The sequence below is a fragment of the Semicossyphus pulcher genome, unplaced genomic scaffold, assembly GCF_022749685.1.
Source record: "Semicossyphus pulcher isolate SPU_LCO1_2020_fin unplaced genomic scaffold, fSemPul1.0.p SCAF_1, whole genome shotgun sequence".
Taxonomy (NCBI): Eukaryota; Metazoa; Chordata; class Actinopteri; order Labriformes; family Labridae; genus Semicossyphus; species Semicossyphus pulcher.
Genome location: NW_027211603.1, coordinates 13,236,279 through 13,260,361, shown reverse-complemented (window position 1 = coordinate 13,260,361; position 24,083 = coordinate 13,236,279). Strand labels below are relative to the sequence as shown.

Below are 24,083 nucleotides of genomic sequence, written 5' to 3'. Positions count from 1 at the left end.
CACTTTGCAGAAAGTAAATGGCTCTAAACTGATCATTAGAATCAGTGGAAGTTGTCTAAAGTCTTTCAAACAGCTTGTAGAAAGGAGGGACATCAGCAGAGAGAAAGACCAAACAAATGAATAAATCAAAGAGGCTTGTGAAATGATCTCACGCTGTATGTCTTAAACACAATGATTGTGTAATGACACAAGCCTATTCCCACTTTCTTTACTTTATTATATCCTGCCACTTTTAAGTTTAAGGAAACTGTTCTCTCCCTTTATACCTGAGAGCGGTCTTCCCTCAGGTCAAGGCTGCTTCTTATCAGTTTTTTATTTTCCATATTAAGGTGCTGAGGCAAAACCCTCACCTACCTTGTGGCATGCTCTTATCCATGACCTTTGCTATAGATAACAGTAAGAAAACTCCTCACTTTCTCATGAATCTTTTGTTGCATTTGCGAGCAAGGATTCACTCACTTAAAGGTTACGAGGCATGCAATTCAGAGTGATCAAACACAAGAGGAATTGTCAGTATTCTGACATTGTCAAAAACATACAAACATGTTGTATGTACGTTTTCGCTCACAGTGGAAAAAACAAGGGAAAGGAAATTTGGCCTGGAAACCTTGAAGCCGCAAAATCACAACATTTTGAGTGAATTAGTTAAAACACTTGTTATGCAGATGGCAAATAAAAAAGCAGAATTCCTGTGAAGGTTTGAGCACAACAATACACCAAGGCGAGCCTTTAAAAACAACCAAGTCAGAGGAAACCTGTCTGGTGTCGCTGACCGTGGTGCTGAAATGCTGTAATATGCTTGTAGCGCACTGAGTTGCATTGAGTGAAAACTTAAGCCACATTTCCTTTATTAATACGATCTTTTAGAGTCCCAGGCTGAAGTTAATACTTTTTTAGGTTATTTTATTTTACATTACATTAACAGAGACAAAACCCTATCCTCTTCTACATCTGTTCTTTTAGACGACCGGACTCAAGGAGGTCAAAAAAACAATTTTAAATGCTGAATTTCTTCATCAAACTTTAATGGTGAATCAAGCCTCTGAAACAAAACTAAGGGGGACAAATCATTGAATCTGTTGCAGCCAAAGAAGGCAGGAAAATCTGGTTTGGCTGTCATGTTGGTGACTCAGTGTCTGCACGAGGCAAGCCAACTGGATAGCTCATCTCTGTATCAGACGACATACCTCAGGACATCTTGTCAAGAGCCACATGCCAACATCCTTATATACCCTCCATATGTGCTGCAACACCATGTCAATGTTTCAACTAATTATTGAGCTGTCACTCAAGCAGACAATGAGTGACTGATGTGGCCCATCAGTCCAATCAGCACCTTTATCCTCCCAACAGCTGAGCGGGGACTCCTGAGCCCAGCGGGTCATTATACCTGCTCCCTGGCTCCCAGTGGACTCCCATTAACAGTCATCTCCTCTATTGTGTTACAGATTAAAGCTAACGGGCCATTAGCCAGGACAGGCAGGAGTGTTTGAAGCCAGGGATGAAACTCTTTGTGTCAGGACGTGCTTTGTGTTGCGGCTGCTGATGGATATAAATAACTCCATTCAATGCACAAAATCAAAATATATTTTCACTTACAAAACTACAATAAAGTGACTCAAAAACACATAAATGAAGATATGTATATATGTGTGTGCCTGCACCTTTAACCCACCATGTCCCATATCAATTTATACCCTATTTGTCTGCCTGCCTTCCTCCCCCGACACCATAAATAGAATCTGCCCCAGACACATTACTATTCCTACAACATAATCCAATGCAGGTAGAACCCACATCACAGCACGGGAGTGATACACGAGTTTAATAATGGCCTCATATTTCCTTCCATCTCCCCTGCGTCCCCCCGCTGGAATCAATAGCGTCTGATGAGGCGCGCGCTTTACAAGATGTAAAGTAAGAATGAGGTGAAATATCACAGAAGACCTAGTTGGATTTGCATGCATGGACTTGGATGTAAAAAAATTCTGACTGGGGTATAAAAATGGGATCCTCTGCCTGCGCTAGAGCATCCCTCCAATCCTGAGGAGAGAGAGAGAGAGAGAGCGAGAGCGAGAGCGAGAGAGAGAGAGATGCACGCAGTGATACAGAGTCACAGTGAGGGATGCACTGGCTGAAAGTGAGGCGGGAAGTCCGGGGTTTTCCTTTTTGTCTCCCTGCTTCCGTCTCGTTTTGGGATAAAACATTTAAAAGAAAAACAGACTGAGTTTCGACACAAACAGACGAGGAGGAAGTTCGCTTTTGGACACTTTCTTGGATCTGCAAACGTCGATCTGCCCGTGTTTTGAGGTGAACTGACAACAACTCCTCCGTTTATTTCTTTTTAAAGAAGTCGTCGGGTTTTCGTGCGTAATGGCTGCTCGTTTATTTTGTCTGTCTGTCCGTCTCCACATGGAGAGATCCGGGATGCTTGGCTGAAAAAAACAAACAAACCAACAAGAAACATTTTTGAGGATGACCTTCTGAGTCTGCATGCTGGGACGATTTCTGTACCATCTTTCATGAAAGCCCCTTACCTGTTCATTCCGAGGATCTATTCAGGAGTCCGTGCAGCGTTTTAGTTCAGAGCGCACTTGTGTCTGACTCAACGATGCGCTCCTCTGGGAAATACTGGGTGTTTTTGTTCTTGCTTGAAAGTATCCTGTCGGACCCGGGAACCACAAACCAAGGTGTGTATGAGGACACTCACGTGCACCCGACAGCAGACATGGGCAACCTGATTTCACAGAATAAGCCTGTACGCGAAATGACGACGACCTCTTGGGTGGATGCACCAAATTTGACTATTTTAAAGTCTCTCCCCGTCACACACGTGCACGCGCACACGCAAAACACACGGTAACTTAATGTTCTCCAGCGCGTCTCAGTTACTGCCTGCTCTGCAAGCATGCCAAAAAAATCGAACCCATCTACACTTTAAGTTATAATAAGATAAGCTGATTTAAAGAATCTTTGCCCAAACTTATCTGACATGCATCCATCATATTCACAAGAGGAAATGTGCCATTTTGTATATATTGATGATTCAATAACCTAATAGAATTACACCTGGGCTGTAAGGGGAGTAATGTGTTTATGCTAAATGCGTTTTGTTATCCCCCAAAGGTCAATTTGTTGGTTGAACCCTAACATGCAAGCTCCTCTGGCAGTGGAAAACTCATTTATACTTTTATTTACAGCCTGAAAATGTCATTAAGTTGGCTGAAACAAGAGACGTCATTCTTGGTTTGTCTGCCCCAATCCAACAGCTTTAAAACACTAAACATGACAGTAAGAATGGTGTTTTCTCTCCACCAACTGTCTTATATATTACATTTGCCTGACATTGAATTTATTAGCAAAACAACAATTTCTTCATGCAAGTGCAGCCTAGGAATGCACGCAAAACTGGCTAAACCCAGAGATGCAATGCAGTCTTTGTTTCAATAGCTTTATATAAAACTGTACGGCTTACGACACTGTTCTCTGAAAGGCTGAACATGGCAGTGATAACCATGTGTTACTTTTAACACCTAGACCGTCTGAAAATATATTAATTTGGGTCTGGATTTTATGAGGAATGCACATTTAAAGACAAATTAATAGTCTCACAAATGCAGTGAGCAATCAGTAGTTTGCTGGTGAGACAAGAGCTCACGGTTAATCTACCTCTTTAAATGGATTGAATAAAGTTTGCTACACATATCTCTTACTTTTGACATATTAATGCCTCAAAATATGTCAATTTAACTCTGACTCGAGTGTCTATACATTTACAGCTTCAGAATTCATGCAAAAATGTCAATTTGTTGCCTTGACCAAGAGATGTCAGTCTTGGTTTTTGAGAGTCATTTTTGTGTTTAGTCTTCTAAAGATGTAATTGCAGAGTTACCGATACCAGTATTCATACTGAAAACAGCCGACAGATTGATATCTTTCCATTTTTTTTTTCCCATTTACGGAGCTGCAAATGTGTGTGAAAAAGTTACGAAAACAATCCAACATTCAGTTTTTGGAAATGTGTTATGTAAGCTCGGAGGTATCAATGAATGTGAGTAGCTCTAAGGGCTTTAGTTGGATTTTCAACCCACCTAATCTCAAAATACATTCCTTAAATGTTCCGTTGAATACATTCTGAAATTTTAGGTTCACAGCATCCAAATGCAAAAAAAAGTCACACCTACGTGTCTGCTGTGTGCTCCTGGGCCTACTGTACAGACAGGAGCTGCATCGCCCAAATTATGGAGGAGGCTCTGACATTATATTTCACCTCCAAAATCTGAGTGCACAGAAACGTTGCCACAGCTATAGGGACCACATATTGTTACAGTAAATGTCAGCCTCTGGCATTCTCTGTCAGCCATGGTGATGCTTTCCAGTTGCCTATTTCTGTCCTTCCGTGTGCTGTGATGAGTACATACATTCATGGAGGGAAATATATAATGATTTTGGCCCATACCGTCCCGAGAGGATTCCTCACAGTCTGCTGTAAGAAACCTGTGAATGTTTTTATGTTTGGCCAGTGGAGGACACTAAATGTGTCCGAATAATCCTGATTTGTCAAAAAATAATTTCCAGTCACATGAGCAGCGCGTAGAGTAACACGCAGGGCATGATAATGTTATCTCCCCTCAGTTGTTCCCATAAGTCACATGGGTAAATAGTTCCCATAATGTAATCGCTTCTTGACATCTTCCACTTTGCACATTTGCGGAGGTCAGTTTAATATTCCTTCCTGAATGTTTAATGGTCAGGATACACATTTTCAAAGACGACTGGAGCCCTTTCACTTGCCAAATGTCAAAGCCTCCTTCACTTCATTTTTCTGTGTATTGTGGTGTGTGTGTGTTTGTGTGTGTGCTCAGTTCTCCCCACAGGATGCTTGTCTGCCTGTGGTGGTGACAGGCTTGAAGGGGAAGGGGATGCACACGTAAGGATACTTGAAAGAGAGAGAGAGAGAGAGAGAGAGAGAGACGTATAGAAAAATATAGTGAGAACAAGCTGCTAAATGTAAGCTGGGACCATTTTTTTAGAGTGAGTTCCGTAATAAATGCGAATCACTTATGTGTGTCCCCGAAGTCTAAGAAGTGAGGGAGATGTTGTCTTAGAGGATATTTATGAGTCATTTAATTGTTTTGGGCTGAATATAAAGGTCCCTGCAGCACATGATGCAGGCTAACATAATAGCCAAACTGTATCGGATTAAAAACTCAAAATTCTTAGTAAAGATTAAGACCACGTGTCCTTCATTTCAGAAAGAGGAAGACAGAAGCAAACATCTCATTTTTAACCTTATGAAATGACTCCCGTCTCTGGCAGATGTTATGATGCCTGACACCTGCTAGATGCTAACATTAGCTCTGTGAGTTAACTTGTAAAAGAGGTCTTTGAAATGTCCTTCATGGCTACATACATGTAATCATGCTAAAGGCCAGATGCTAAAGCGACACGTCCCAGGTGAAAATCATTCTCATAACTTGTAGATTCCACATGTACAATAGAGGTAAAGTAGGCTATGTAGTCCAATCCAAGTTAGCCAGATTTGATCTGTTGGTTCCTATTTTTGCTAGTCGGTTACATGTGTGGGACGACATACACATACGCTGCTGTAGAAGTTTCTAAATTAGGAGTTCCTACAAGTCTCGAATCAATTCAGTACTATAAAAAAAGCACAACACAACTACTGCTAGCTAGCTGCTTCCTGCTAGCTGTAGCTAACATTAGCCCGACACCCACAGACAGAAGTAGCTTACTCACGATGTTAACTAAAAACATTGACAGAGCTCAGACTGTCCTCTTCTTCATTCTCTTCATCATCGTCATTATCCTCCACCTGTTGACACACAATAGCGCAAGTTCATTATCCGCTGATTACCGTGAACATATTGTTTTCACCCAAACGATTAATCACTTATTAACTCCTAGACTAGAAACTGTTAAAGAAACAAAGGCCTATGTTTATATTGTCCGACACATTCAATCACACTTAGAGGGTGTCAGCCTTTTTTCAGGGGGGCTAAAGACCCTGCTAGAGCTTAATCTACTAACTAAGCAGTTTTTATTGTAGTGTATTGTTTAAACTAGGGGCCTGACGCCTCTGTAACTCAGCAGTAGAGTTTCGTCAGTAATGTCTTCCTCTTTGCAGAAAAAAAGCATGCAGCATCATGATCAGGTGAATTAGACGCTGCTGTCGACTTTTATTATAATCTAATATAGAAGATAATGATTTTTCCTCTCACGATGCTTTCTCAAACCACATCCTGGGAAAAAAGAAGAACTTAAAGAAATGCTTTTCTCTCTGGAATCTCAGCCAACAGCTTGTCTACTTGAATAGGCTACCCTCAGCCAAATACTTATATAATTCAGGATGCTGGACTGAATGTCTAGATTTTGAGTGTTCATGAGCCTCTAGCTCGGGTTTTATTCAGTTTTCACCCACAGACAGTCACAGCCATCTGAAAACTTCTGCACAGTAGTGAAGAAATCCCTGTCACATATGTGAATGTACAATAGGAAGGTAAATCACACATGTGGTGCACCTCCACATCTGGACACTAGACAACAGGATTTGTTTTATTTGCTTTTGTGGTTAGCAAATGCTAAGTTAGCAGCTAACGCTAGCACTACCTTGACTACCTTAAAAAGATCCATCAGTAATTCAGTAAGTATGATATTAACTGTTAAGCTAATTTTGGCTGGTATAAAAATGTCTTTAAACATATTGCTCTCTTAAAAAATCAATAGCTGACTTTTTAGAGTGTGATTCAGTCCAAGGGAGCGCTAAACACATTCAGAGTGCTGTGGTAGGGACCCGTCAATAACAAGGTAATAAGCCCTTAAGCATACCCTGTTTTACAGTCTAATTTACTCGTAATGTGACCGTAATTTACAAAATTAACATCATGTTGTGTTGAAGAGAACTTGAAACGATAGATTGAGACTATAAACTCACGAGTAAACACTTTACTGATGTAATAAGTCAAGTGAGAAGTAGGCTTATTTCTCATATACTTCTAGACTTCTTTTGACAACCAAGAATGCAGGTTTAAGGAACTTCCACAGTGTGCTCACTTTTTAGACCCAGTACATAGTCTGTATAGTTAATATGGGGCTGGAGCCAGAAGAGGATTAGCTTAGCTTAGCATAAAAACTGAAAGCAGGGTAAAACATTTATTCATTAGCCTACCATCACCGCAGGACAGTCAAGACAGACAGGAAATGTGGGGAGCGTTTATGGTGCCAAACATGAAATGATTATTCATAATATGCGGTATAATTGATGCATATTGAAGGTCTTGTATATATACAGTCAACTGAAGGTGCCCTGTGGACTTTTCCTATTAACAAACCGAACTTATGTTTACATTCAGCTTACTAACCGGAATGCATTGTGTGTATCCTTGAGGTTTAACTAAAGTGTTTAAAGTAATTCTTTCCTCATAAAAATTTTTGCATATTCCACATCTTGCAGGGTTTACTTCCATGCTAACCCGCCTGCAGCTTTCTTCTTCTCTGGCTCCGGTTGTGTATCGCTGCAGAGAGAAACAGCTCCACAGCACTACTAGAGGTCAAAAACTCCACAGGGAACCTTTGAGATGAAACAGTTCATAACATAGCACCTGCAGTCTCAACCTTGTAGACAGACTAACACACACACAAAATCACACACAAACATGCAACAGCACTTCAGCAGTATGGGGCTGAAACAGATATGTCTTTATAACACAAGATCATGTCTTTCATGAGAAATAGACGTCACCAATCCACTGATCTGAATCATGTCGTTTTGTTTGGTTCAAAGTGTCATAGTTCAAAGTGTCGTAGCTTTGATAGTCATAGCGATCACATTATCATTCATTACACTGTAACATTAACAGAAACTAGGCCAACTCCAACAACCTTTGCAGAGTTATCACATCATTACTGTCCCTGAGTTTCAGTGAGGCTTTAAACAGGTGTTAACACAGTATAAGGTATGTCACGGCTAACAAGCACGGCTAATAAGCTAACAGTGCTGCCAGTGACACTAATGATTGACAGATTGAGGATTCAGTGATTAAAATTGATGTATCACAAAAGAAACTGTGGCAAGTCATAACTGAGAAGGTTATTTATACCCACCTTATTTTCTACAATGAGATAATTTTCCTCGTGTCAGGAGGAGAGCTTAGAAAGGACAGTTGCGGATTATTATGCTTCCAGACACAATACCCAGACGAGAGTAATGTGATTTGTCCTCCTGATAAATACGCGTCTGTATGTGTGTGCAGAATGTGCGTGTGTGTGTGTGCTTTGAATGAGAAAATCTGTGTATCATATTCCACACTGTGGTCTAGGGGTCATTTATTATTTCCTGGCTCCAAAGATAGTTGCAGGAATTTTAATTTTGTCATGACTACATTGCTGTGCATGTTTAGGTGTGGGTGTGTGTGTGACGGACAGACAGTGAGAGGAGAAAGTGGAAAAAGTTTGCCCGCTTTCAAACATGACACGGAACATTGTTCATGAAAGATAGTTTTTCTAATGTAGTCAAAAATCAATATCTCTTTGTGTGTCTTGGTCCGTCTGGCAGTCTTTCCCTCTCTCTCTCTCTCTCTACGTCCTCTTTTTGAATAGAAGCAAGGCCATCTTATTATAATTCAGCCCTTAATTACCAGCAGGGGATCAAGGCTAAATGAAGTCTCCGTAAATACTGAAGTGGTTCATTTAGTCTCACCAAAGTGTATCTTCTCTGGTTATCTCACTACTTCTTGAAACAGGAGCAACCCCATTAAATTAGTCCAGATTTGGGAAAGTTTGGGTACGCTGCAGTGACACGTCGTCTGAAGATGTGACTCTTTGGTCTATAATGTCGCCCACTGAAGTGGGACGCACTTTATTGATAGAGATTGTAATTAACTGGCTGTGTGGAGACAAAGGAAATTGCACATTCGTCATATCAAATTGGCCTAAGGGGCTTAGCAAGTGCCAGATAATGGCTCTTTTCATGCCTGAGCCGTGACCAGAGTGCAGACAGCTTGAGATTGTTACACTTGTATGTACACAACGCTGTCATGGATGGACACAAAGAAAGAACACTGGTAACATGCCCACACAAAAACACAACTTAAACAAATGCTGAGACCATGTGTTAATTAGGGCATACCTCTTCCTCATAAGTTCTTGGTGTGATTCAGCATGTTGGACCTTGACCAAGCAGGAATGTGATGTTTTTTCGGCCGATGTGACGACGTATTATTTGCTAAACTAGGTGACAGAAGGCATAAACAGTTTGGCACCAACGGTGTCCAACGTGCTATGACTGTTATTGTTGTGCACTGGATAAAATGGCCAGTGCACCAACCCCAACTTTCCAAATATGCAAGAATGGTTGAAGTGTGCGCGAGGGTGCCTTATGCCATCATGACATCCATCCATCCAGTTGTCTCTTTCGTTTCTTTTGTCTGCTAACATGTATTTACTATAAGAACATAATCACCCCAAATAAATGAAGTCTTTTCAGAACAAAGAGGCATCATATGTTTCTAATCCAGACACTAGCTGTGTCTCAATTCAGGGGCTGCATCCTTCAAAGGACGCAGGCTACGATGGATGACTCTTTCGTAACCTGCGTAGACCGCTAAGGCCGAACTGTAATGAGACATTCCGGTCTACGGAGGATTTCCTGTTTGCGTCACCAGCTGCTCCCGCCCTTACCTTTGTGTCACCAAAAGCCACTGCTGTTGCCTAGCAACAGGTAGCTAGCTGGCTAACTAGCTATCATAATTAACGTCACGTAACTTTAAAGATGGTTTAAAGTTTGTTTCAAGACCCCTTTCGTTTGATTGTGTTGAACCCAAAAACGTTTACATTTCAAAGCGTATTCCTCGGCCACTTAGGAGTCTGCCATCTTGTTCGCATTGGCGCGCAATGAATCTCGGGATACGTTGGCCTGGGAAAAAAGGGGCACATTTGTCGGCCGCATCTGAAGCAGCATTTGAAATGGTGCTGAGGTACAATCAGCCTTGAAGGACGCAGCCCCTGAAGTGGGACACAGCTACTGTTTTCTATATTCTCATTATATAATATCTCTGCATGACTACCACAGTATGGTTACATAAAGCAACTAAAAAAGATGGTTACTTTTAGGGAGTTATTGCGGTGAGGTTTAAATGTCAAATGTGTATCGCAGCTTCCTGATGGAAGGCCAACTCTGCTTCCTTTGCATGAAAGATGTGCCAGCTGCCCCTCGACCATCCCAACTGTCACACTTTTTCTCATCTCCTCGCTACCCTCAGAGCAAACTACTCCCTGCATTTGCACCTATTATTGAAATTGGACCCAAATTGTGAGGTGTAGAATCATCCAAGATGGGCGTAATTACTGGGCAAATTGGGCCAAGCTATCAAGCGACAAAATTATATGCGTTGGCTCCAGGGTGAACTTCAGTCAACTCCAAACAATGGGTTTTGTGTACAGAAATCACTGTAACCATTTATAAAGGTGTGCATGCTTTCTCTTTTAATGAAGTCTTGTTAGGTTAAATATGTAAAGTTTCCACAATGATGCCATCTTTCCCCTTTATTCATCTTGGTCTCATCGCTGATGACATGCAGCAGAGAAAACTCCTGACCTCTGAGAAGGAGAGTACTAATCTTACAGACTTTTCCCAGACGGGGGGGCGGATCTGTGTTAGTGTTGGTGTTGTCTTGGACTCTCCCTAAGAGCTGTTATTTCATAGGTGGTTGAATCTGATAAGGGCTTTACAGCTCTGTCAGCTCCTCATTGACAGCTTGATAACTATTGTCTGCTCTCTTCCTATTCTGTCACCTCCATTTCCCTTCTTTTTAAATTCACTCCCCAACCCCTCTTGCACTCTCCCTCTCTTCCCCTCTGTGCTCTCTCCTCTCACTCTTTGTGCTTATGCTGTCATTCTTTGACTCCTCGAACTTTTCTCTCCTCCATTTTACATTACTTTCCATTTCACCCTGCGCTCTCTCCAGTGGTTCTGTTGGACACTACGACGGTGCTAGGAGAACTGGACTGGAAGACCTACCCTGTTAATGGGGTGAGTGACATTAACACTTCTTAAAATGGGATATTTCACTGGTGAGCAGTTTGGTTTTGATGGTTTGCTTTTTACAAACTAGCAAAAATTGAATATAGCCAGTCAAGCAAGCTAACAAATTACATAGAATAGACTGAAAATAACAGGTTTATGTACCAATCAGAGAATGAAGAACTCCTTTCTTTCCGAATTTGAACCCTTGAGCCAGAGTAGTCAAGGTTTTTCTGCATTTTAGGTCAGTTCAAGAATAATCAGTACCCTAGCCGTCAGAAATCATACAGGCAGCAGGCAAAATAAACATCATTAGGCGGTAAAAGCTGCCCTAAATATGGTTATAAAGTGAATCTTTTAAAGGTTTCTAAATCACATCCAATTGTTCCAATAGCATTACACTGCTTTCATTTAACATCTTACCTGCTTTACATTAAAAACACATAAGCCAAGCCCCATAGAATGAGTGATTATGTGAATGTAGAAAATGTGCACCGTTGATGTTTGGTATCTGGGCTGTGAACTCGCCAACGCAAGCAAGTAGAGCACAGCAGGGATGCGAAGAGCGACGGTGCTAACTCACCCTCTAAGAGCAGGTAGACTCAGAGCCTGCAGGTGGACGCTGGTGTGGAGGTGGTGCGTTTTTAATGTTGGGTAAACAGTGACAGCATATAGCTTTCAGGTGAGGGGTGAGCCAGCTGCCATGCAGTAAGAAGTAAGTGGAGCGTGGATGGTTTAAGTGCACCGCCATGATGAAAACGGTGAGTTGGATATAAGCTGCAGTGAAAGGAGTGAGTTGTTGGAGTGTAGGGTGGCTTACAGATTATTACATCGCTTTAAAACCCAATAATGTCATAAAAAACAAGATATCAGGCCCCGGGGTCATTTCACTGCAGCATGAGCATTTTTAATTTAAATGCTTTAGGTACATATTTACCTTTTTGACTTTTATTTTTACCTGGTGCTTATCAGAGTTTGTTCATCCTGTAAAGTTTAGTTTACACAAAGATCAGAAACTTTGTTTGAACAAGTGACAAAGAATTCGAATCACCAGGTTAAAAATCATATCCTAAAAATCATACGATTTAGGTCAAGATAGGCTCACTGCAATTTAATCCCATCAATCAAAGTTTTATATGTAGCACCAAATCATAAAGTGATCACATGACACTTTACAAATAGAGCACGTCTAGACCGTACTCTTCGATTAACATTTGTGTGTGTGTAAATGATTTCCTCTAGTTTGTAAAAGTAATGAGATGTTTGTGACCTTTGTGAGCTTCAAATACTCAGAATGTAAGCCATTCTGTCAGCAGGCAGCAGGCTCTGCCGGAGAGCAGCATTACGGACCGTTACGGACATGTTTTCCATCACCCAGGTACTCTGGCTGATCTGCCAGAGTTCCGGTGTTTTTCCGGTCTGTGCGAGTGTTGCTAGTACACAGTAATCTACTATGGCTGAACAAACAAAGAAAAGATCGATGACTACAGATACAACTTTAAAAATGAATGAAAATCCAAAGAAAAAGAAACAAAATTCGACGCTCAGATGAAGGCAAACAGTCTAAAAAGGAAAGCGACCATCACCGAGGAAAATCAAGAGTTACAACTGGAGCCAACCGTGGACGTCACACATGCGACACTGTCTGGATATCTGGGAGGTGTGCTCCTACAATTATCGTTTATCACCATAGGAGCCGCCAAAGAGAACGAAACTGAGATCTTCGAGATTATAACTTTAATCTCAAATAATATATGAATAAGAATTTCCAAACAACACTTGTGGTGTTTTTTTTATAACACATATTAGTAATGTTTGCAATGAATACAGATTTGGTCGAGCCTTTAAAATATTTAGACCTAATTTAATTGTAGCATATAATTCGCACACAGCCGAGCTTGAAGTGCTGTAGATTTCACTCTTACTAATATTTCAGCGGGGTCTGAGCAGCCATCACCAACAACAATAATATTTCCTTGCTTTGTCTCTAATTTGGGACAGGAGGTAGTAGCAGGACTGTTTGTGCTCTCAGGCTATTATTAAAAGTGTAATAAATCCTTTGGAGCAAAACCAATAAATAGAAACAAACTACTGAGGTATTTTCAGGGCTGAATACCAATATTGAAACAGCTCCTCTTGCACACAGCCCAAACAGGGTTTTTTTGCTATGGGGAGCAACAAGGCCATTAATTGGTTGAAGAAAAAAACACAACTCCACCACTCAGATTCACATCGGATCAATAATTCATCACAACCACAGTGATTTAACGATATTTTCATAACACCTCTGTCTCTCTCTTCCCTAAAGTCTGACAGTGACAGATTGTGTTGTTTTAATCAGAACCTCACACCTCTTAGCCATTGTTGGTAATACAACAGCATCCGTTTCTCAATAAGGTGTGTTGGGGGTCTTCCTAATGATTTTTTAACACCTAGTGACATGATACATCGACACTCAGAATAGAAAGGGGAACCCCTTTTCCAGCTGTACACATCAATCACACCTGGTGGCAAAAAAACCCTAATTTCTGCTTGAGACTAGCTTTCAAAGAGTTAAAAAGGTCACTGAAGCCAAACTCTGTGATGAAATGCTCCAAACTCTGAGCTACAACACTGGCTAACACACTCGTTTCCACTGAGAATCTAATGACTTAACACAGATAGCCCAATGCTTTTGTGATTAGACACTTCTGAGTCGAATCAAATCCACACACAATGCTGGAAAGTACACTCATGTATTTTGGCTGGTATTCAAAATAGGTACATCCTGTGATATTTCTCCACTATCAGAATGTGAGTTAGATTTTTTAATAATGATTACCTAGTTTATAGATGCATATGCAAAGCGCTCCAAAAATGTTATATCTTAAAAGCACTGCATTAGCATTTATTTATCCATCTAAATGTACCTCTTTGGCTCTCTTTTATCTCACTCTCTTCTTAACAGTTGCTCCATTGCCACAACAGGCTGTGTCGTTAGCTCAACCACGAGTCAGCGAGGAAGGCAACTAGCTATAGCAGTTGTTGTTTGAGGCAAATATAGTACTGGAGATGACTTCTGTTGAACTCAGAAATAAATTAAAGTTCTGGTGACACATTCTCACCTCGCTCTGCTTCCAGCAGAAGATATTTAATTTCTCAAAGATATTAATCTTCAAGAAATATTTAATGATGTTCTAGATTTAATACATTTCGTTGAATGTCAACTTTGAAAACTGATAAATAAGTTAAATATGACTATATGTGATTATTAATAAAGGTGAGGTGACGCTGCCGCTGAAGCCTTGTCACCTCATGGCTTAACGCCGTCTGCCCATGTTAGCGCTGTAAACCTGGTCTTTACCATCACTGATGTGGAAGATCATCTCTTAATCTGCAAAGCAGAAGTTTAATCCATTGTCTTTTCAGCGATTAACACATTTAATCACAACTTTTCCCTGACTAAATTCAAAGGCTGTCAAAGATTCCTGTTGGCAGCTGTGTGCAGTCCTCAAGCTGCCAAGAGTCACAGTGGGAAAATAAACACATTACATGTAGAGCGAGAAACTCACCACAAGTTTTTCGTTGTCTGAACATCACTGCACAGTTTACCTCATTCATGTTCATATTCTCCTCTGATGTCATGCTCAGGTTAGGTAGTTAAAAGCTGTTAAAGGATAATATTAGTCTGCTGTGTTCCAGGATTTTTTAAAACTTCTGAATAAAGGGAATCTGACAAATCATAAACTATTCTTAGACAAAAGCGTTAGCATTTAACTACTTTTTTGCTAACATAACTGTCCAATAGTGTTACATGATATGATTGAAATGCTCAAATACCTGTCCAACTGCTATGTTAGCAAGCCAACAGTCATAAAACGGCCAAACTCTGAGCTGAGAACAGTAACGGCTATTTATGTTAGCTAACAGTAACGTTAGCTGAACGATATGTTAGCGATAAAGCCTCTGGGAGCGACGGCCTTTTCGGGGCTTCTGGTATGGCCAGCAGTTATTCAGACAGCTGATAAAGGCTTCCCCGGGCCAAGGTCTCCTTTTCCGTCTGCAGGTAATTGTTTACAGTCAGACAAGCAACATGATAGTTGGAGCTGAAAGACGACTTCCACAACCAAATCGTTAGCTGCTAGCATTAGCTGTTGTGCAGTGGTACCTAAAAGTTTATCACATTTATTGTTTAACCTTGAAATATAGCTCCATGTCCCTGACTGAACCAGACAGGATGTAGAATAGAAGAAACATCTTAGGATTTAGGTTACAGCTGCTCTGTCCAGCATTGTCCCTGAGTACTGGAACAACAGCAGTTTAAGGAGGCGAAATAGCTGAGAACAGGCTGAAGTGGGCTCCAACAACATCTGCGGCAATTATTGTGCAATTTTTAAAAAGTTTGTTTTCGTCTTGTGTTTGAGGCAAATCACTGGCAAAAACACTGATTAATGGGGCGATTGAGGCAGCTGATAATCAAAACTAAGTTGGATCACTATTCTACATTGGCAAGTGCATTTGAAATTTAGCATTTAATATTTATATACTGTACTTTGTACTTCAGTGAAATGACAACAAGGCTAAAGATTTTAGGTTTTTGTCTTATTTGCATGAGTAGTTTGTAAAGGTTCACAGAGCAGCTGATGCCCACTACATCCAAATCTCAATGTGTTAAACAACCTTGCGCTTAAAATGAGCTGATTGCTTTGCACAACTTTCAGTGACAGGGCAACAAAAATCTGTTATCATTAATACAGGCATAAAGTATCAACCACGCAAACGTCTCAAGTGTACTGTATGTTTGCTTACATGCAGTCTGGAGAAGCCTTTTTCACTCTCGAGGACGCTTCACACAAGAACCATTGCTGCAGGTGCCACAAGCACCAATCCACTCAGTGCCACTCTAACACATTAATATGTCTGCCATAAGGAACTGATGTCAACTGAGCATCTGCTATTTGTCTGTCCACTTCAGGTCTGAAGAGGGACTGAGACTCTTGAAATAAATAGTCATCCAGTGAGCAATAATGGTGAAGTTTTCAACAATTCTCCCACTCTCTCCTTCATATTCCCATCTGTATGCAGACACTGCAGTCATTAATTGTTGCAAACTTTGTTAATATCCCTTCGGACTTGGAGAAAGTGCATCTGAACTCTCAGAAGTCAATAGGACACGTGAAAGGGGCAGGCATAATTGCAATGTGAGTGTCATTGTGTTGATACAAAGTGTTTTAATTGCTTTCTGGATTAAGTGAGGAACTTTTTAACAAACTGGAGGGTCATGATGCCAAACTCAGCAATTAAGCCACAATTTTCAGTAGTTTAATAAATCTCAAGTGTTTCATCGCAGGATCGGACCGAAAACTGAGCCAACGGTGACTTTTTTAAGGGCCAGTTTTACCAGGTCTGGTTTTAGACTCTTAGATTGCGATGTATGAAGCTGTTCTACACCTTGAACTTAAAAAATGTTCTCTGTCTGCTACAGTGCACTAAGCTTGGGGCTAATAGGGAGAGCGATTAGTAGGTGCATATCTGATAGTCTCAGGGAGCGTGGGCTACAGCTCATCTTTCAAACTCAGGGTTTGCATTTGTTTTCTCTGCTCTGAACCATGCCACATCCCAAGGGGGCATTTTAGAACACGGCGGCACAGAGAGTGACAAATTACCATTTTCTCTTGTTTGTATGCATAATGGAACTTCAATTACTTAATGCTGATCTTATGCAAACCAGAAAGCCTGCTTTCCTCAAAGATACCGAGTTTCTGTTTCTGCTGTGTGAGGAGGGCACTGAAATGACACCGTATAGAGTCCATATGTTGAAACGGCTTTCAATATCGAGAGTGTGTGAGCCTTGCTTCAAGTTACAATTCCTTTCAATGACTTTCACAGCATTTCCACTTCTTTGCACTTGTAGAAATCTCAGAAATGACAGGCTGGCAGGCCTTGCAGTCGTATACATCACGAGTCTGCTTTTTACTTTGGTCAACACAGAATGTTTAAATTGTATATTTTCAGCCATGCTGTCATGTCTCAACAGCTACTCTTATGGATCGGCCTGGGATCTGCCGCAGATATACAATTTGTGTTGTGTCTCTAGAGGACAAATATAAATGCCTGTAGCAATTCTCAGACCTATAGCGCCACCAACAGGTCAAAGTTCAGTTATTCAATCAAATACAGACATGTTGATTATTTATAATAATTTTCTGACAGGTTCAGTTAATATTTTTTTTAATCTCATTTCTGGTTTGCTACACACCGTGTGTTTTTATCTTTTAAAATGGCTGTACAATTTTCTGGGCAGAAGAATAAGCCCATGCAGATCTATCAACAAGGAGCGATGTGTACATAGTGTGTATAGTTTAGTACTATTATTTTTATACTGTTATTATTTATTTATTTATTTATTTTTCTGTCCTTTTGCCATTTCCTATTGGCAACTGTACTTTTTTGTCTAATTTTATTACTTGAGGACATTTTTAATTTGCTTGTCTCTTGAGCTGCTGTAACAAGTACATTTCTCTTGTGGGGGATCAACAAAAGCTTATCTTATCTCATGTTAAACAGTAAAATATTAACATTCTAGCATTTAGGGGTGGCTGTGGCTCAGTGGTAGAGTTGGTCGTCTTTCAATTATAAGGTTGGTGGTTTGATCCCCAGCTCCCTCAGTCTACCCGAAGTGTCCTTGGACGTGTGAATGTGATGACTGATTGACAGTTGAGCACTTTGCGTAGCAGCCTCTGCCATCAGTGGGCGAATGGGTCCGTGTGACATGTAGAGTAAAAGCAGCTTTGAGTGGTTGCAAGAATAGAAGTGCTGTCCATTTACCATTACAACTGTTAGCATGCTATCATTCCAATGTATGCGTTCAGGTAAGGGTGGATCTACATTTTCAGCTCTGTCTCAAAAAACAGTTAAATGCCTACTTAAACAGTTTTTGCTTCTGTGATTGTTTCAGCTGTTCATACCGCATCTATATGCCTTTATCAGAGAGAGGACAGGGGCCAGTGTCGGAGGCAGGGGAAGAAAGGGAGTCGAGCCCGGGGCCGCCGCATCGAGGACTGTAGCCTCTGTAAATGAGATGCTCGATTTAACAGCTGAGCTAAACCGGCGCCCCGACAAAACACCACTTCCTAACAAGCTTCTAGTACATCTAAGTGATGGGAGACAAAACACAGTCTTCATTCAGTGCAATGATGTATTTCAATGTTATTTGAAGCTAAAAGGGTTCTTCAGTCGTTGAAGTTTATCAAATTACGTGGATTTGTTCCAAAGTTAGAGACTTTTTAGTGCCAATTCCTTCCGTTTGCTTCCCCAGACAATGCTTCAGTGCTGGCTGTGGTTGAGGGTTAGCAGCACAAAGTACAAAATTTCGTACTGAAAAGACTTTGGAATATATCTGCTTGATTTGTCTGACGCAAGCAGGAAACTTTCGCTTCAGCTGAACTTCACAAGGTGGTTTGGCACAGACAGAAGACTGTGAATTTTATCCCCCGTCTCTCAAATTCAAAGTGCCGTATGAATGGACCTCTTAGCAGCTGCTGTGAACAGAAGGAAGGATTTCAGAAAGTAAAACCTGTTTCAGTGTTCATATGGGCGCCTGAACGTTAACAGACACACTTGAATAACTGTGAGTAGGCCGGTTGGCATGGCTGCACTCTCTCTGTCTTAAAACAAAAGAGTTGAATTAAACAGTAATACAATAATATGTTCTATAAATCATACGCGAGGCGGAGGCATACGTCACGCTTACATTTACTCTACTACCTTTTGTCTGCTTTGATTACTACAATGTCGATTGTAGGTGAGCACACAACAGTTAATTATGCATGTCAAGGTAAAGACTGAATATATTCCACTCACTTACCTTGAATATTTCCCACAGCAATGATATATGTATGATTACAAACTACCTCGGAGTCCACAGACCACTTAACGTTATACAGGCCCGTGTACAGCCGGCATTATTGGCAGGCTGGAGTTTCAAATGAAAGAGGAAGTGATTATGATTGATTAATCATTTAGCCCTGGGGGTGTTCCATAGAGCTAATTTAGATGGCTTAATTAATAAAAGATTAATTGCTTTTGCACACCCCAGTCAAGGTGAAAGTGTTATTTAATAATCTGTATTTGGGAACTCTCTATCTCAGTTCTCTGGGCTCAACTTGTTCTGTCTGTCGTCTTTACCGACCTGCGACCTATAAAAACAGTATGCATGCCGCATTCAAGACAGCAGCTTGGGAAGATTTTCCCCTATTGAACACCCCATTTTGAGGATATCAAGGGTGCAGAATTAAATAATGTAGGTACCATTATGGCGGAGAGTGGAATCAATAAGCAGTCACAGAGTGCTTTCCGTTAGCTACTTATGCTCTCAGACATCCTCCATGCTTCAGTCTGTGGGCCTGGAAATGATAGTCTAGTCTGCAGGATTGGAGGATGTTTCAGTCTTTCAGTCAGTTTCAAATCTGCACCTTTACATGTTTAATGGGGCGTTCAGGAGTCCTTGTAAAGTTGCAGTGTCAAAAAATGTCAGGTAATTGCTTTGTTTCTTTCTAAAATTTGCTCCCAGTTGGTTTTCTTTTTCATTTGTTTAGTTCTTATGATAAATCAATCAGATAAATCAGATTATCAAGCACTGCTGTGTATTATTGTTCTTGTTTGCAGCTTAGATATATTGTTAGTGTCACAGCATGTTAACTTTGCTCATTGCAACTTCTATCTGCAACTAAGTGATGCATTTGGTCATGGGAATTTTGGAGGAGGGCACAATTGTACCGTTTGGTTTAGTTAAAATGGTCTCATTTGGGGAGTTGGAGTAGTCGGAGGATCCAACCTCTGAATAGGGACATGGCCATATTCGGTCACAGCAGTAAACGGAACAACCAATACAAGCCTCATGATAAAAGAGGGATACCAGGTGCTCACGGTAGCAGTGTGTTGACCTCCAGGTGATTGCCAGGTGCTCTTGATGGCTAAAAAGTAAAATGTCATGGGAGGGAAGCCACTGGGCTTTCTTCAGGCACACTCGCACCGAGCCAAGGATTTAGTTTAAAATGCCTTTATTGAATCAGGGCATGTTTGGTAAAAAAGAAAAAAAACCCATCAATATCAAAGAAGTAAATGCCGACCGGTTTCGACCCTCACTGAGTCTTCCTCAGGGCATGGCTAGGAAGAGTCATGAAACAGAATGTAAGTTGAGGTTCACTTATATATCGTCAACTGAAAATGAAAAAGTATTACAATAAATAGTTAACATATGTTACCATAAGTATTCGATCTAAGTAGGGATGCATAATATTATCGGCACGTTATCGGTATCTGCAGATAATGGCTTGTAAATGATATATGGGCATTGGCAGATATGTCATTATTCTGCCGATGTTTTCCGCCTAAAAAAACCTGACGCTTTAATTCTGCCTAAATGCTCGATGATTGCTCGAGTATGCGCTCGCACTGCCTGCACAAAGTTATCAACAATATACAAATAAGGACTAAAAAGTCACATAAACTTGAGCCAATGAATAGAAGTTAAACAACTTCCAAAACTCTTAACTAGCTAACAGTTAGCTCACATTCTCGTCATTTGACCGGACTTAACAACATCAATCAAATCAAATACACTTGTGGCCAAAGCCGACGCTAACAGAGTTTAACATAAACATCAGTGCAGAACTAACTTACATACTCATGGACGCACACACGATAAAAAGAGTCCATCGCTGATCACTGATGTCTCTGTAGTAGGTGCAGTAAACAAGTCCGGGCATGTCTCCCTCACTGCGGTGTTTCGGGGGGATGCTGCATTCAGGTGGGCTCAGAAACATGAGTGATTAGACACGTGACCTTTTGTACAACACCTTGTTCAAAAAAATCCAATATCGTGCATCCCTAGCTATAAGTAATCATTATGAAAAACAAGTGTTGCCATAAGTAGTCTACAGAAAAAGAATTGGACAAGGAATAAATACCGTCAGTGTGTTAAATGCAAGTAACAACAATGGACATTGTAATCACAGTCACTTCAAATAGAGTTTATAATAAAAGCCTTGTGATGTTTCAATGGTTGGTTTATCCTGAGCTTTGATTTCGCCGTAAAGTTTATCATGGTTAATGTCCAGGAAATGTATAATCTGTTAGATTCTTGAAAAAACAGATGCAGTATTAGTTCATTAGCAGTGCTTTCAGACATTTTTATCTTTCAGAAACACCCATGCCATGTCTGGCCAGCAGCGTGGATGGGGGGAAAGTAGCCACCACCTCTGCTTTTCATTCATTAAACAATAACAGCCGAGCGCAGTACAATGAATGCCTTCCACTAGAGACTGCCAGTGTGGCTGTTTGGAAGATTTATACACACATTTGATTTCCAGAGTGGTTGCACAACAACATATTGTACAAACAACTTCTGTGCAAGCATAACCTGTCCATGTAGAAATAACCGCATCTATTATTTATGTTTCTGGAAAATCCCTGGACTTCGAAGGAGCCCTTGGGATTACAGGAATGTACTCGAGGAACATCTGGAAGACTGTGTCTACTAAATTCTTTTACCGTCTAAACCTCCACAGCTTTGTCTCCATTTTGAATTCAACGGTTAAGTGTCACTGCTACATAATATTTTACATGGAGTTAATTCCTCTACCATTGCCTTTACAGACAGAATCATGTAGAGCGTCTGCTCCCTCTCCTACGTATACCATGCCCTCAGACGTGATTACATGTCCAGCTGTGTAACTGACACAAACTCAGCTGCTCATTTATTGCTACAGCAGTTGTGAGAAAGAACTTCTGTCAATACACGTTAGTGCTTTTGAAGCTCTGATCATCACACCGTTAGAGCGGAGCAGACAAATGAGAGAGTCTGGCTGATGCAACAGCTTGAAAATTTGGTGTCTTTTTTAACATCATGTTTCTATAGAAATTAAGTTTCACCAGATGCAAGAGAAGGTGCACAGGTTGAACACTTTATGGAACAGCTCTGGAACAACATCATTCGTGGTGCATGGATTGTAATCTCCAATAGCCATGTTAATATCTCTGGTAATAATCTCAGTACATATTTGAATGTCTGTTTAACAGTTAACACATCAACCAATCAAAGATTTTCAATCACGCCTGGGGCTGGGGCCTATCCTAGCTGTCACAGGGCGAGAGGCAGGTCAATCACAGGGCTGACATAGAGACAGACAACCTTTCACATTCACACCTACGGGCAATTTAGAGTCACCAATTAACCTAATGAGCGTGTCTTTGGACTGTGGGAGGAAGGCGGAGTACCCAGAGAGAACCCACACATGCACAGGGAGAACATGCAAATTCCCTACATCCAAACCGGAATTCGAACCAGGAACCTTCTAGATTTGAGGCAACAGCACTAACCACTTCCAGCATCCCTGAAATAGACATCAAAAGCTCTTAATTAAATTCATTTAAAACAACTTGATAAACTCCATTGGGGACAATAGGATTGGTCTCAGGTCTATACCTTAAAGTCATAATCTTGAAGATTTTATTACCAAATGAGGTAACACAATGGTGATTGAGCCCACTGATGAAAGCCTTTACATTTGAAGTATTACAGACTGGGTGTCTGTGGCGACTTTCACATAAAAAATCACAAACGCCGCACAGTTATTGACGCGTTTTCCATCACCCAGCAGGGTAGGCGGAGCTAAGCGGCTGCTTTTCCACTATCTGCGAGTGTTGCGAGTAAACAGTAATCTACTGTGGCTGAACAAACAAAGAAAAGATCGATGACTACAGATACAACTTCAAAAATAAGTGAAAATCCAAAGAAAAAGAAACAAATTCGACGCTCAGATGAAGGCAAAAAGGAAAGCGACCGTCAGCGAGGAAAATCAAGAGTTACAACCGGAGCCAACCGTGGACGTCACACATGCGACACTGGAAATCTGGGAAGTGTGCTCCTGTAGTTACGGTTTATCACAATAGGTGCCGCCAAAGAGAACGAAAATGAGATCTTAAAGATTGAATCTTTAACGTTAAAGGAGCAGTGTGTTGGATTCAGTGGCATCCAAACATTAGGAGAACCTAATGTGGCCACAGAAAACACTAAAGGCTGTGTCTAGAGCCACTGTTTGGCTTGTCCATTTGAGATTACCACTTTAAATGAACTGTAGGTTAAAACTGTGCTCAGTTAATAATTAAAAATGTGATCTAATTATATTTTTTCCTTTGCTTGTACGTCATATGAACCTATGCTGTAAGTAATGTTCAGTTAAGTTACAAACTAAATGCTTGCTTTCAGGCAATGGTAACAAATGAACCCATATTTGCTTCCAATATCTCCACAGTGGGATGCCATCACAGAGATGGACCAGCAGAACAGACCCATTCACACCTTCCAGGTTTGCCACGTTATGGAGCCAAACCAGAACAACTGGCTGCGGTCTGGATGGATCCAGCGGCAGGCAGCACAGAGGGTGTGTACCTCAACACAAAACTTCCTGAGACACACATACTGTGTACTTGTTCAGAAACCTTGGTCTGATATTGTGATCAAATGGAGTAGTCTTGAAGCAGAGCGTGAGTGTGACCTTGCCGCAAGGTCGGCAAAGTCTTTAACTAACTGGAGGAAACAAAACCTTCTGTGTTGCACATCAGGGGAGGAAAGAAATGGAAGCTGTGTATATATTTCTTTTATGTTTCCTTTTTCTCCGGTTTTAATTACTTTGCATAAATTCATAAATTGCTGTGGTGCTTGAACTATTTTATATTGTCAGGAATATGTATACTTCTATTAAACCTATTAAGCCAGTCGGATTTATTCTAAAGACAGAATTCAGTCAGGCAATATGCAGAGCCACTTGCAAAAAGGCTCTGTTTGTGAGATGTCTAGTGAACTTTCTGTCATTTGAATATTTATTTATCTAAACTCAGGTATATGTGGAGCTGCGTTTCACTCTCAGAGACTGCAACTCCATTCCCTGGGTGTCTGGTACCTGTAAGGAAACCTTCAACCTCTTCTACCTGCAGACGGAGGACCCGCTGTCCGCAGGGACACGATTTAGGCCCACTGACTATGCCAAGGTTTGTTTTTGGA

General features: G+C 40.9%; 1 protein-coding gene across 1 annotated transcript in view; it reads left to right on the top strand.

Annotated features, from left to right (window-relative positions):
• Nucleotides 1–2,611: 2,611 nt before the first annotated feature.
• LOC138592910 (ephrin type-A receptor 6-like) overlaps nt 2,612–24,083 on the top strand; it is a 60,423-nt gene continuing 38,951 nt past the window's right edge. Inside the window, exons 1-4 of the mRNA XM_069663810.1 lie at nt 2,612–2,690; nt 10,983–11,047; nt 23,335–23,463; nt 23,921–24,070. Of these exons, the coding sequence (XP_069519911.1) occupies nt 2,612–2,690; nt 10,983–11,047; nt 23,335–23,463; nt 23,921–24,070 (423 nt within the window). The remainder of the gene's footprint in view (nt 2,691–10,982; nt 11,048–23,334; nt 23,464–23,920; nt 24,071–24,083) is intronic.